Below are 15,857 nucleotides of genomic sequence, written 5' to 3'. Positions count from 1 at the left end.
CACAAGTAGCGCTAGAAGACTTTTTGAAGGCAAACGTGAGGCATATTCTTCAGTGGCGTGATCGCAATATCGCATAATTTCCACACACCGAAGACAGAAAGACAACAGCAACCGAAGACTTTCTGAAGTCTTCAATGGCCGGCGAGTCAGTGACTTCATTTCAACGCAGTCGAGCATGCTTTGCATCAACTGAAGACAAAAGCGAAGGCAGAGGAACCAAAAAAAAAAAAAACCGCACCAAGTGAACCCTTGAAGACAAAGAGAAACTCGGCTCAGAAATTCACTCAATTTTTTTTGTCCGTGCTCACCAGACCTCGAGAACCTTCCTGCGATTTTGACAAAAAAACCAACAAATCTTCCGCAACAGCTCGGGCAGCGTTTCATGGCATGTGACAAGATGCGAAGCTTGACCCAGTTTTATTGTTTTAATTTCCCCCCCCTTTTTTCGTCTGGCTGCCGTGGCCGCCCGGGGTCCAGCCCGTCCGCCGTTAAGCGGCACGGCGGCGGCGAGGCTCGCTGGAACGACAGAATAGCGAGATGAGAAAACGCTCCTGTCAGCAAGTGTGACACATGCAGCCGGCGTTGTCCCGTGCGAATGCAAAGAGAGCCACTCTGCATCGTGTGTAATCTCGCTCAAGAGTTATCTTTAGCTCGGAGCTGACATGCATTCTCTATCTGCCTTTGTTTTACTTTGATATCCATCGCGGCGCGATGGGGCTGCGTTCTATTTTTAATCCCCCTTTTTGCCATTTTTAGTAGCAGCTAAACTCTTCAACGTGAAAAAAATTTCATCTTCACCTGTGCCAGGAAGTGTGTAAAACCAAGGATGAATCTTTCCTGGATGACTTTTTGCCTTTGGGAAAGCAACACCCTGAATCTAAAACTATAGAACACTTGGAAAATCCATTTTTAAGAGATTTTTTTTGTTTGTTTTACCTTTGGGAACACTTGTTACGCTTTCTTTTGCTATCCGAATTGTCAGTAATACAAAGAAAAAGCAAAGCACATGCTGGTGTTCTGATTTGACTGAACAACAAATTATTAAAACTGTCACTCAAATGGTTTTATCCAATTTGGTTTGGGTATTGCATATTGTCAGTTTGGTTCCATGCTCTGTTTAACAAGGTAGCTGATTCCGCGATACATTAAAATTCAACAATTTTTTTCACCAGTTTATTGTGGTCTTGTTTACATCTTGTGGCAGGTTGTATAGCCTCAAATCGGCTGTCTTGTTCGAAAAGGTCTCGGCTTAATCCGCTCGGGGAGACAACCAATTGTGGTGCGGAAATTGTTCACCCTCCTCTCCCTGGTACCGATGATTAAACAAAAGAATTTGGCATTTACCGAGTGATTTACAGTTCTAATTACATCTTCGAGGTTAGTCATCCGTCAGCAGAAAAAAAAAAAGTGTCTTAATCTCAGAGATGAATTGCTTTAAAACCAGAAGTGGTTGACTAGTTAGAAAATTGTTACTGCTCATGTTTTCTACCATCTATTACAATGCGTGCCTTGCCAAAATGAAGTTAGAAAATAACGTAAAAAGGACTCATGTGGAGAAAAGTCAGTGCGCTAATAATAAACCTGCAGGTACAACATTGCGGGGCGACCACCGGAACGCTAATTGTCATTGAAAACGGTTTCCACGCCACACTTGGTCATTGCCGAGAGCGCTTGCATGCGTCGATGAGTGCTGCTGTTTTGGTTAGCAAGCAGGTAAAACGGCCTCAGCAGTGAACTGTTTAACAAAATGGTAAAAGAACTGGCGTTATTCCGTCAAATTGATGTGTTACCCCACAATTGAGCATTGGTCTTTTTCTTTCTCTCCCCCGCAACACCTCACACCTAACGAGTTGGTCACCAAACATCATCGCTCGGATTCATTCCAGACATGACCGCATAATCGACGGCGCCGGTGTCTGTCTGTAGCCTGGAAAGCAAAGTTTGGCTCTACGGGAGAGGAAAACCTGAGGAGACTTTTGGGTGCTCTCTTGGCCTTTTTTTAAATGTTAATTAAAGCGCTAACTCCTGGCCACTTTTTTTTTTTTTTTCCTGAATGTCGTCCCCCGTCCAATTACAAGCGTGTCTCCACATTTTGTGAGCCCCCCCCACACACACACACACATTTGTTCATCTGCAACACACAGAAAAAGTAATTTTCTGTCTTTGAACATCCACCACGGAAGGTAAACCATATATTTATGCCGTAGATAACATGCTAGAGCGCTGGTGTTAGCGCACAGGCTACTCATTATGTTACGCTAAATGGCTTCAAGACAACCAAAGCAAGCATTTTTTCAAGATATCGGTGGGAAAATATTTCCCACAAACTTGGTAACGGAGGTTTTGGTTTCTAATCCGTCCATTATGAAGCATTTTTTTTAATATATCAAGAGGCAATGTTGGGATCTTCTCTGTCCAATTCTTTTTGACAATTTGTCCTCTTCGCTCACGAGTTCCGCTGGAATCATTTACCGTAATTTCCGGCCTGTAAGCCGCGACTTTTTTCCAAACGATGCGGCTAATTTGTGCATTTTTTTCCAAACGGCCACAAGGGGGCGCTCGAGCAGAAAAGGTAAGAGCGAGACTGCTGGATTATATGTGCCGAGGAAGGGACTTTTACCGGTCTGGCCATGTTAGTGCTGCGCCAGCGTGTTACTCCCGCGTCTTTGTGATTTTTTGTTTTTTTTAACCGGCCCTGTTAGCACGGCAGAGCTAGCGTTAGCACGGTGGCGCTAGCATTAAACTCTCTGTGTACCATCTTTGTAAATATGTCGTGTTTCGATGTGGGCACTTGCGGCTTTTACACAGCTGCGGCGTATGTGTGTACCAAATAGTATTTCCTTTACAAATGTACTGGGTGAGGCTTATAACCAGGCGCGCTCTGTAGACCGGGAATTATGATATATACGGTATATTGTTTTATGAAGGGAATTGAAGTACACTTGTACTTTTTGGGGTGTATCGGGTGGTGCATCCCCGAGCAAGTGTTGACACTGTTAGTCAGCGGGGGTAGATAATCACTTAGTCATCTGTCCCCCCAGAAGTACTCCATTGGTACATTCTGCGTAGAAACATTACAAAAATGTCTCTACTCAGAAAAAATAATAATTTTGAGAATGCATCTAATTCAAATCTAATTTCTACTCACCCCTGTCAGGCTTACTTAATGTAAGTCTTAAAGTTGACAGGATGCTTTTTTAAAATCTTTTTATCTTAGTTATGACATTTTTTTTTTTTTTTGTGCAATAGTATTGTAGAGTTGCTGTAAGTTCTACATAGCACGTCTGTCTCAGAGTTCTCTGGTTCGGTGTTCGAATCTCGGCTCAGCGTTCAGGTTCTCCCCGGTTTCTTCCCACATTCCAAAAATGGCGCTTTTTTTTTTATCTTCACTGAAGACTAAATTGTCCATAGGTGCGATTGGCCGCGCCCCGCCTCTCGCCCGAACCGAGACGGACGCGGCGGACGGCAACGCGCAGGTGTGCCTAATATTACGTCCACCCTGAGCGCGGCGCAGCGGCGTCGGCAGTGCTTTCAATATTAATGAGCGGCTGCGGTGGTGGTGGTCTATATAGTTAATGTAGCGCATTACAATCCATATTTGGGTGTGTTGTTAAAGCAGACGCAAACACGCGCACGGCCTACGCACTTCCTCATCATATGATGCGGGAACGGGTGCACCCCCCAGCCTTCATCGCGATTATTATTGCGTCGCGGTGATTTCCGAGAGGCAGATCTTCGGATCAGGGGGGTAGCGGGCCTGGGGTGACCTTCAAATGCCGGGACTCTTGTCCTACGGCTGCCGTTTTTGGCACGGATGCGCCGCTGCGGTGTATGCTAAGTCGCCTCGATACACACACACAAACACGCATTCACATAAAAATACTTTTTTAAAATTTGTTATTCCTAACGTATTGCCACAATTTCCTTGACCATAAATCCTCCAGGTTCGGTCGTCCGGGTGTGGAGTGTTACTGCCAGCACGAGAGCGGGGCGGCAGTCATCCAGCTCCAGTTTCTCATCAACGAGGTAGGAAAGAAAGCACCTCGTGGCGCCAGGGAGCACAACGAAAGATCGCTAGGGCTGTAAACTTTGCAGGTATTCGTGTTCGGGCTTCGGTTACGTGATAGAATGTTCAAATGCGAACAAACACAGCACTGCTCAGCCTGTGTGGCGCTTCTCCTGCTGTACCCGCCTCAGGCAGCAGGAGGCAGTACAATAGAGTCATGCAAACACAAACGACGAAGAATAGACTACTGCTACTGGAGGTGATTGAGAAAAATTCCGTGATATGTCATATTTCTGTCTTAATGTACTGCTCCACCATTTGTGTTCAAGTACTAATGAGGGCTAAAGCGCCACATTTTTGTGATCACCCTAATAGTTGGCAACAAAAATAAAAAGTTCCACTTCCAGCGTGAAGATCTTAGAACAGGGGTCACCAACGCGGTGCCCGTGGGCGAATGGTAGCCCGCAAGGACCATAAAAGGCGCCCGCGAGGTATGTTCTAAAAATACCACAGGCCACAAATTGTTACTATTATTTGTGCTTTAAATTCTGAATCGGACTTGCTTACACGAATTAACGTTTCAAAATACCTGTAATGTCATTTACCACAATAAATGAAAACAAAAATATTTTATGTACGTGTAATGAACTGAGTCTGAAATTTGCCGCAAACAGGTCACGTAGCCCTTCATGCGATCGGTGCTCACAAAGTCGCCCTCAGCCTCAAAAAGGTTGCTGAGCCCTGTCTTTGATTAATTGTGTAAAATCACCTCCAGTGCAAAGATTCTCAATAGGGTTTAGGTCTGGACTCTGTCACCATGGATTAGAGTATCCTGTCCCTGTCGACAAGAGTTGATACATGAGTGGGAAAAGTAGTTCATTTTATTTATGAGTTTGGGGGCTATAAAAGCTTGAAGTAGTATTTCATCAACACATCCAAAGTGTTATTAGACAGATTTATCACCGGAAAGTAAATCTGTATTTCGACAGCCGTCGCTATATGCTGTACATTTTTAAAATGTTTAAGCGGACTTGTCCAGAATGTAATTTAGGTGCGCATTTCTATTTCTATGCTCCAGGCGACGCGGAACTTTTCTTTGCGCCATTACCTTTGATGCAAAACGTGTCGCACGGCACGGAGACACCAGAGTTAATGCTGGTGTCGAGAATTTTCTCAAGGCTAAACAGCAGTTTGATCTGCGAGTGTGGAAATGCACTTTTCATATCAACGCAGGTTTTTGTGATAGATTTGATGTCGCGCTAACGAGGCTTCAATCCCGATCCAAATTCAAATTTCTGTTCTTAGCTTCGTAAATCCAGGTTGAAACTTTTTTTTTGTTCTATACTATGTTAATATGCAGTATTTACTCAGTGGTTGGGTCGTGAAGGTTCATCATTAGTAATCATATTATTAAGTATTAGTAGTGCAAAAGGTGCTTTTTAAGCTAAACTGGTTGTGAAATGGTTCTGCAACCCTTCCACAACGGCAGCTCACATGAAAATAAAAAAGGGATGCCTATCAAAGGGTGTCAATCAAGTGTTTTATTCGATCTCTCATTTTTCATCATACGAGGCGACGTACAAAATGTCATAAGAACCAAATCGACCAAAAAAAGTGGATGAATTCCAATTGACGAATATAACCGCCCATGGCAGTGAACGGTTGTTGATGGTAACTAATTTTTTCTTTTCACGCATGCGAATTATCCAAATGATTGTCATTAGTGTTTTTGGTCTTTATCTTGTGCATGTGGACACACGCGTGTGTGCGACTGTGACTCAGCAGCCCATCTCGAAGAGATGGAAATGATTCTTAGTGCCTCCTACACGCATACATTTATATACATCACGGCTAACCGAGAGAGCGCCAACTGACTCATGCCTGTGCAGAAGATGTTTACTGAGTTTACTAGTAGATCTTTTAAAACAAAACCAAACATTTTTTCCACAGGGGGCGCTGGTGAGCGCCCTGGCGGACGACACCGTGCACCTGTGGAACCTGAGGCAGAAGAGACCGGCTATTCTGCACTCGCTCAAGTTCAGCAGAGAGAGGTGAGCGAGATGCACACAAGTGCAAAAGATGAAAACGTCTCACTAGAACGTGCCCGTGTGTGCACTCCCACTGTTACAGTTCAGTTTTTTGTGAGTATTAAGCAAAATATTGTGTTTGAACAAAGGAAATGATTTTTGAATCTCTTCCATGTGGATTTTGAGCCACGGCAATCACTGGGTCTCAGATATGAGCCTACCCGACTCCCTTGGGACCTTGTAGTCTGTATGCTCCAAAATTTGTACGATTCGGGGTTCGACCGAAATGATCAGAGTTCAAACCGTAGGCGATGTCGTCTTGTGTTTTTTTTTTTTTTTTAAGCTTTTTTAGTCATTGGTGGACGTTATGGAGAGTCTTTGCCGAATGTGTAAGCTTCTTGCTCAAGGGTCTTTTTGCAATGTTCGGCACGGTGGACCCCCCAAGTGAAAATGTCCTTAAGTTGAAAAACTCGTAAATTGGGGCACTTTTAAGTCAAGGTACCACCGTGTAACCTTTTTTACGAATATAAAACCACAAATATTTGTCATCATCTAACCCGCAAGACAAAGTACAGACCTCAAGGAAGTCCGCCAAACTGTCCGCCGCGATCAAAGACGGCGCGGTCAGCCATCGGAAGCGATCACATCACGCTCGTGGTATCCGTTCCTTTGAAAAGTCGCAGGCCCTGGCGAAGTGTCAGAAGCGGTGATCTGACGCGGCGCTGACATGACGGACGGGCGGCGGCCGGCGCCCTTACGGAGGCGCTCGACTGCCTCTGACATTTCGTAAGCGTCGCCACCAGCCCCCGAGCCGCGCTCACGTTGCCGCTTGGCGAGAGACGTCTTCTTTCCGGGGGGGTCTTCGGAGTTGCCGGGGACGTTACGATTTGGAAGATGGCAGGGAGGAAGTTGCTAGCATTAAAGAATTGATTGAACTGGGCTGAGTCTGGAAAGTACGGTATGCAGTAGAGTACAGCAACCCTTTGAGTAGTATCAATGGTTTTCTCCCATTTCCGCCTTATTTCTTTTGCTTTCTTCATTTGGGGTATGAAATTTAGATATTTATGTGGACGATGGGTGTCCGGGCTCTCCCTTAGAGATAGGGTGAGAAGCTCGGTCATCAGGGAGGGGCTCAGTGTCGAGCCGCTGCTCCTTCGCATTGAGAGGAGCCGGATAAGGTGGCTGTGGAATCTGATCTGATCTGGACTCCTGCCTGGTGAGGTGTTCCAGGCACGTCCCACCGGAAAGAGACCCCGAGGATGACCCAGGACACGCCGGAGAGACTACGTCTCTCAGCTGGCTCGGGAACCCCTCGGGATCCCTCGGGAAGAGCTGGAAGAAGTGGCTGGGGAAAGGGAAGTCTGGGCATCCCTGCTGAAGCTACTTCCCCCGCAACCCGACCCGGAAAAGCGGGAGATAACGGATGGATGGTTGGATAAAAATTGTATACGAGTAGTTGTGTTCATCTTTTTGGGGTGAGGCTAATTTCAGGGATTATTTGCAGCACGGTAACGATTTCTGTAGTATTTTATTTGTTGTCAGCTCAGTCGCCATTTTATTTATATTTTGAGGCTTTTACAGATCTCGTGGTCTGAAGATGTACTGTATGTCTACTGTTTACGGGGTTTTATTAACGTTCAAACTGTGAGTTAAACCCCCGCTACCACGGGGACAATCGCACGTGCGCTCGTTTTACCGCGTTCCGAAGGTTCCTCTAACGATCCAAACTCGGCCGGGCGAGCACAGCATCGCGGAAAACCCTCCGGCGCGATCATCCATTTGTTCGGGATGACCGAAACGAGGTGGAGCTGAGACAGACTGGGCCTCCGCCAGACAGCGGTGAGTCAGTCTGTGGGTTTTTGCGCTGTCGGGGATGCGAGCGAGAGGAAGCGAGAGAAATCCTGCCGAGTCACTGCGGCGTAGGATGCTCCGGTGGCCCCGTGGCCTCCGCAGGAAGCCGGCTGCAGATGTCGGCGACGGACGCGGGCTGATATGATGGGAGATAATGAGAGGGGGAGGTTTTGGGTCAGCGCACACGGGGAAATGCGGCGCTTTCTGATTTGGGAGGACATTTTTGCGTGGCGCAAAATCTCTTGCAGTGGGAGACGGCTTTCCAGGTGTCCTCTCACAGTCAAAAAAAAAATGCATGGTAGGGTTGATTGAAGATTAAAATTATCCGTAGGTGGGAATGTCTTTGTAAATGATTACATCTGGTTATAAGAACCAGAAAAAAACTGGTGAAATGTTAGTACAGTGCAGCCTCGGTTCTCGAACAAATCGGTTTTCGAACGAAAATCAGTACTTGAACGCCCCCAAGAAAACCCGGAAATAACATAACTCGCGCAGCGGTTGATTCGGTTTTCGAACAAATCACTTCTCGAACCGCCTTTGAGAACGGAATTGTGGTCGAGACGAAGCTCTACTGTATTTTTGTGGTCTGTTGAAAAATAAAATGGTTGAAAGAGGGGAGCTAAAAATAAATGCGGGTGCACAAGTGTGCACACCTCTTATAATTGTTCAGAATTAACCAATTATATTGTACCTCCTAACTAAAAACAAAGTTTAAATGTTCTATTAGGCTTTTCCTGACATTTTCGTAGTCACGTGTTACAGCAAAAGCCACGTAGAGAGCTTCCATAATATCTGAGGGATCTCATTGCTCAAAGGTATCAGTCAGCGAAATGGGACGAAAGAGTTTACGACACACTTTGGAGACAATCCTGGAGAAAATATGTCAAAACAGTGAAATTGGCAAGAACTGTAATCAAAAGACGTGAATAAAATTGGTCAGCGAGGCTGCCAAGATGCTGACAACAACATCGGAGGATCGAAAGCGATTTCTGGCGAGTACTGGCTGTTTGGTACATGTGACAACAATCTCCCATCCTCTTCATATGTGGAGGCGTTGGGATGGAAATGAAGTAATTTTTATTCTTTAAACAAAACTCTTCTGAGTCTGTTCACTTAGATATTTGTATTTGTGCAGGCTGTCCTTTTCTCTCTTACTCTCGTTCTTGGAGGGGGGGGGGGGGGTTTGCATGCGGAGGCCACAATCTGTCATGTCATCCGGTTCGTCTGAACTGAAACCCTGCAAGGAGATTTGGACTCAGCGGCATCTCGGCTTAATAGACTCCCCCAGGCTGGAGATTTACCACGCGAACCACGTCTTGAGATTTTACTACTTGACACTCAGAGTGGCACCGATACCGATACTGGCGTCGTGCCCAAATAGACACAGGAAGTCGACCGTACCAGTACCGCTTTCTTCTGGCCCTACTCAGTCTCACACTACTAAGTGAGACCTTTCTGATCTTGTGGAGCGGAGTTTGAAAGATGTCTGTCCGAAAACTAAAATACATCACAATTTAATAACACTAGCATACTTTTACCAAGCTCAGTTTTGCTCCCACCAAAATTAGTTTTTGAAGATCGACATGGCTACCAAATGTCACATGACTAATTGATTACCGCTCTCACTGGAGCGATTCGCAGCCGAGTGCGGAGAGCCCGGGATGAGAATCAGCACCTTTAAATCCGAGACGATAGTCCTTAGTTGGAAAAAGGTGGCGTGCCGTCTCCAGGTCTGGGATGAGATCCTTCCCCAAGCGGAGGAGTTCAAGTATCTTGGGGTCTTGTTCACGAGTGAGGGAAGAATGGAGCGGGAGATGGACAGACGGATCGGTACAGCGTCTGCAGTAATGCGGACTTTGTATCGGTCAGAAGGAGCTAAGTCAAAAGGCGAAGCTCTCAATCAACCGGTCGATCTACGTTCCTACCCTCAGCTATGGGGATGAGCTGTGGGTTGTGACCGAAAGAACAAGATCCTGGATACAAGTGGCTGAAATGACTTTCCTCCGCAGGGTGTCCGGACTCTCCCTTAGAGATAGGGTGAGAAGCTCGGTCATCAGGGAGGGGCTCTGTGTCAAGCCGCTTCTCCTCCGCATTGAGAGGAGCCAGATGAGGTGGCTGGGGCATCTGATTCGGATGCCTCCCGGACGCCTCCCTGGTGAGGCGCTCCGGGCATGTCCCACCGAAAAGAGACCGAGGATGACCCAGGACACGCTGGAGAGACGATGTCTGTCGGCTAGCTTGGGAACGCCTCGGGATCCCTCCGGAAGAGCTGGAAGAAGTGGCTGGGGAAAGGGATGTCCGGGTATCCCTGCTGAAGCTACATCCCCCGCGACCTGACCCGGAAAAGCGGCAGATAATGGATGAATAGATAATTCATTATCGGCTTTGGAGCAGAATATTTAAGTTTATTGGAGTTTTACGTTTGTTTTTGTGCTAGCATAGTTCTCCGAAACATGCAATGACATAAACCTAGTCTTTTGAATCCTGTCCTCTTTGGATTATATCAAAATTCTGACACAAATGGTAGACTTCCTGTGTTGAAACTTTGTGAAAGTTTGCTATTCGATTCCATACTGCTATGTGAAAGTAGCTTTGTGGGCCAGTTTTTCCATGGAAGACTGCCTTGGAAATGTCCAAAAAACACGTAAAGTGGCTTCTTCACGCCAAAATGCTAAACTTCCTCTGTCTTTTCGGGAATGCTTCTTTGGACTTTGTTTTGTGGATCCATTCGTCAGGCTCCTGCATTCCACTCGGGTGCTCCGTGGACACGGCTTCCGGCGCTGAATTCTTTAAAATCCTTGAAAATTGCGAGTTAACCGATGGTAACAAACAGGATGGAAGTAAATAATTTCAAAGGCGCCTTTGCACTGAAGCTAATAATAGAACATTACTGGCTGGCCTTTCAATAGGTGCCTTTTTTTTTTTAATTATTATTTTTTAACTTACAACCATTAAGGTCAAATTTCCAAACTGCTGACACACCCACGAACTTGGCATGCAATTGGAGTCATCTTCTGTGGATCATCCATCAAAAGAATCCGCGTCGTCGGAAACATAGACAATTCTCGTGCAATGTTCCGTCTCTCTCTCTCTCTGTCTCTCCTTTTCTCTCTCTCTCTCTCTCTCTCTCTCTCTCTGTCTCTCTCTTTCTCTCTCTCTCTCTCTCTCTCTCTCTCTCTCTCTCGCGCTTTGTCTCGAGAACATTTGCACGGCTCCATTTGTGGCTGTCGGCCGCCATTTCCGAGCCGGCGCCTTTTGGCGGGGAGCCCGTAAGCTGCCAACTGACCATTTGTGTGTGCGCACGTGTGTCTGTGTTTTTTTGCGTGTTGTTCGGCGAGCACTCCAAACATTGGACATCGGTGGTAAAACACGCACACATGCTCTCGTTCCCATAAATGTAAACAATGGGAGCGAATGTCTCGCTTTCCCGCAGGAAGAAAGCAAACGTCGTCAAAAGTCATCTGTTTTGTGATATTTCGCTAATCCTACAGGCTAGCTAATGCTTAAGAACTCCAGAAAGCACCGCATAATTAAAAAACAAAACCAAATCTATAACAACTGTATGTAATTTTGATTGAAGGAACAGAGAGAAAATTAGTATCTTTTTGTGATTTTAATTGCTCACATGATTCAACCAAATCTAGGAAATATAGCTCCAGAAAGACCACTACTAAAGATAGCGACTATTAGCATGCTTTTTCTGTGTGTGTGTGTGTTTTGTTTTCATGGAAAATAGTAAACATAACACTTGTGTGCCTCTTTTAAGTAAAATGTTTTGCACACAGAGGTGAAATGTTAAAATTTTCTCCTGTTAGACTAATTTAGCCGTCATTGCAAAGCTTTAGTGTGGACGAGCTAACAAGCTAACACTTTCAGTTCCATCACTTAAACCGTCATTTCATTTGCTTTTGCTACGCTCTCCGATATTTTCATCTGGAAACCATCTCCGCTACCGAGAGCTCGAAACCTTCCTTTCAATGCAGTAGGCATGTTGCCAACAATCCGCACAATAAATCGAATGAATATGCAATTTAGCGCTTGCTATTTGGGATCCAAGTAAAAGATTGTAGTCTGATTCGTTCAAGTACAACAGGCCCAGCAACTTCGTAAACCATCTGCTCGGGATTAGAGATTTTAGTAAATCATGCCCCATGTGTGGAATTTCAACATATGCTAGCTTCTGGTAAAGTTAGCTTCTGTACAGCACTTAAACATATCGAATTATGTGATTACAAATAAACGTTGGCGATGGCTGCGTTTATCTTTCCAGTAGTCTGAAACTAGAGCCCCCGAGATAGAAAAAGCATCGGTGGCTGGGCCAGGTCAACCTTGAAATATTAAGCGAGCCGGATGAGCAAGGTCGCACATTATTATTCCCGGGATGGCGTGGAGGTGCGACGGGAGGATGGATGAAAGCGCGAAATGATGAAAAGGGGATGAGAAGACGAACGGGTGGGCACAGTTGAGGAGGACAGAAGGGTTTGTAGCCTGGTAATAAACTCCAATCTGGGAGGAGACTCGGAACTGATGGAGAGCTCGATAATCTTCCCGGCGTTTGTCCGCGATTCATCAGGACGGTCCGTCTTTGCGGCTCTCCGTCCCCCGTAACTCTTGCTCTTTTTGTTTTCCCCCGCTTTTGCAGGATAACCTTTTGCCACCTGCCCTTCCAGAGCAAGTGGCTGTACGTCGGCACCGAACGGGGGAACATCCACATCGTCAACGTGGAGTCCTTCATGCTCTCAGGCTACGTCATCATGTGGAACAAAGCCATTGAACTGTGAGTGCTAGCCGCGTCACGTCGCACGCACGCCTAGCGTACCGACGGGATGTGAAGATCTGTCTCCCCCAAAATTTTGCAAAGTGCGGGAGCGAGTACGGATCAATACTTCACTCCACATATCTGGATAGGAATAACGTCGCAACCATCGCAGCACGCGGAACTATCGACTCGACTAAGTGCTGCGGAGGGATGCCGCGTGATCGCTATTTTACATTTCCAAAACGTTACCATTATTTTACATTTCCAGAAGGTTATTATTGTTGAAAGGGAATTTTAAATTCAAAGATATAAAGGCTCTCCTCCGGTAGGCAGCCAAATGTTTCTCACAGCGCCTTCAATGGATCTGTCAGCTTGACGGGCTCCATTTTAGACTTTAAATTATTCACCGGAGCGTTTTGCTTCACACATTACCCCCTCCTGCGCGAGAGTGAGCGCGCGGGCGCCATGAGGGACCAGCAGAGGAGGCTTGGAACAGGTGTCCGCCAAGATCGGCGCGGGCCGAACGCAGACGTCTGAGCTGCGGGGGAGATGAGAGGAGGCGAGAAAGGGGGGGGGGCGGTGGGAGTGTCGGTGGAGGGGTTGCTTGCGGTTTCGGGAGAGGTAGGACACGTACTCGGGAGGGGGATGATACAGGAGATGAGCGCACCGCGGTGATAAAAGTGCTTCCCCCCCCCCCGTTACAGGAGGAGAGGCGCAGGATAGATGCGGACGATGAGATCGAAAGCGGCGATAAGGTCCGGCTTGCCGGCTTTAAGGACACTCCGTAACTTTGACTTCACTTTGACAAATTGCTTTTTAATGGTGGAGACGGTGTTCGATATGCATTGGGGATAGCGTGAGTCGTTACGATTTCATTCCAGTGTACTTTTGGCGAGGGCCAGGCCAATGTTTGGCGGAGGTTTCAAAGTTTTGGGTTTTTTTTTTTCGTCACATATCAGTCATTTCAAATGCAATTACATTCCTGAAAGTAATAGTGCTGTTCAAAACATAAAAAGGTATAAAAAAAACAGAGAGAACATTTAATAAATGCATATCATCACGTGTTGCATAATCTTGCAAATATACATTAACTGCATGACTGTCAGGTAATTTTTTTTTTTTTTTTAAGCAATGGTCAATTTATGTACCGTATTTTCCGCACGATAAGGCGCACCACATTATAAGGTGCACCTTCAAAGACTGGCCCATTTGAACTTTTTTCATATATAAGGCACGCCGCATGATAAGGCGCATAGAATAGACGCTACAGTAGAGGCTGGGGTTACGTTAGCGCCCATTAATTAGATGAGCTGTGCTAAAGTCTCAATATTGATCCATATATAAGGCGCACCTAATTATAAGGTCAGCTTTTGAGAAAATTAAAGGCTCTTAGGTGCACCTTATAGTGCGTAAAATATGCTACTCTAACTGTACAGCTGAGTTGTTGCAGCAACACAAGTAGACAGACAGTTTAATACACATCATCTGCGAATAATGACTAATATTACCGCAGATTCCCGAGTCACAGTAGTTGAGTGACTCGGTAATTATTATTATTGTTATTTTGTGTACAAGTGTAAAAAAAAAAAAAACCCAAAAAACGGTACAATTCTCTTTGTTGGTTTTGGGGGAGTCTGCAATACAAATTGGCCTTTCCATCGATGAGAAAACATTTGGCAGTATTTGACAGTTTTATCAGCTCTTCCATTTGCACGTATCGTGTGAAAATTTGTCTATTCACAGATCTAATAATCTGTTTGTAGTCGGCACTTCCTTTGTTTTTTGTTTTGAGAGGTGTAAGGATGAGATCTTCTTCCCGTCTTCCCCATTGCGAGAGGTGCCAACGAGCGGCGGGTCTTATTATGACTGTCACATCGTTCTCCATTAACTTCCATAATTAATTAATTTGAACAGGTCAAATTCATCCAGAAGGGCCCGTCGTTGGTTTGTTCAGCCGCGGCTCGAGGCAATGGGACTCTTGACTCTTGTGTGCGCTCGCACGGCCGCGGTTTTCATTCGTTTGCATGTGTGTGTGTGTGGGTCCGCGGACTTGATTCGAGGCGATGGTCAGCGGGCGCAGAAGTGGGACGAAACATTCAGAGCGTAGCATGACACATATTTCATGTGAAAGCGGCGGCTTCAGGCATGAGCTCCTCTTTCTCCTTTTTATTTTCCACTTCTCCCCACCCTCCCCTCCCTTGCTCATGCAAATTAATGCTAACAAATTAGCATCCTGCGCGCACGTTACAGTGCGTTGTGCCCACCATTACATTTCATTTTTTCCTCATTTTGTTCGGTTCATTTCAGATATGACAGTTGCATGTTTAAAAAGCATACGAAAGCGCGTAAACGCCGTGTTGTCGCGAACATCTGGTTTTGCCGCCAGGCCGGTGACATCAAAAGCTCCCGCGGTAACGGCTTGTTTGCGGGATGGTCATCTCATGCGCGGTGGCCTCATGTCAACTCAGTTGCGTGTGTGTGTTTGATGTATTATCATGTGCGGCTCAAAATTGAAGCAAATTCAGTCAGCTTTGTTCAAGTGTTAAAAGAGTGACAAATGCGGTGTTTGGTTGCCAGGTGAAGGTTAATCATGCAATATTGCAGTATTATCAAAGAGCACAATTTCTACACAAGGAAATGCAAAGTGCGTTATGGCTACACACAATCGCTAGAAGCCAAATAAAATAATTCCACAAAATTTCAAGTGGAGTGCATATAAAAAAAGAAAAATCTATGGACCGCTAAACAGGACTGTGTTAACAAAATCTGAAATTCTCAGTTAAGGCCTGTTTCACATCCATCCATCCATTCCGAGCCGCTTCGTTGCAAATTTTTGTATCGGCACGGTGATCGGTTTCACAGACCCATGTTAACCTGCTATCAATTTCATGTAGATCTGAGTGTCATCTGCATAATTGTGGCAGTATACTTTATAGCCACATAATAACTGGGCTAATTGACAGACTGAGCAATTGGGGTCCCGGGATTGACTCCTGGGGAACGCCACTGCTCAGTGTCTTATTTGTGAACATATCTACAGTATTCCTTCATATAATCTAAGTTGTAATTACATTTCCAACCTTGTGGCCCAGTGTAATGTAAACAGCCACTAGTCCATCCATTTTCTTAGCCGGTTATCCTCACGAGAGTCGCGGGAATGCTGGACCCTACCCCAGCTGCCAATGGGCAGGAGGCGGGGTACACCCTGAACTGG

General features: G+C 45.8%; 1 protein-coding gene across 1 annotated transcript in view; it reads left to right on the top strand.

The window, feature by feature from the left end:
* The window catches only part of LOC133496752 (syntaxin-binding protein 5-like), a 78,077-nt gene that overhangs the window by 28,197 nt on the left and 34,023 nt on the right, over positions 1-15,857 (top strand). The window contains 3 exon segments of the mRNA XM_061812692.1: positions 3,945-4,026; positions 5,957-6,057; positions 12,527-12,661. Coding sequence (XP_061668676.1) covers positions 3,945-4,026; positions 5,957-6,057; positions 12,527-12,661 — 318 coding nt within the window.

Source organism: Syngnathoides biaculeatus, chromosome 23 (assembly GCF_019802595.1).
Source record: "Syngnathoides biaculeatus isolate LvHL_M chromosome 23, ASM1980259v1, whole genome shotgun sequence".
In the NCBI taxonomy this organism is placed as follows: Eukaryota; Metazoa; Chordata; class Actinopteri; order Syngnathiformes; family Syngnathidae; genus Syngnathoides; species Syngnathoides biaculeatus.
Note: the sequence above shows the minus strand (reverse complement) of the source record. Positions and strands in the feature narration are given on the sequence as shown.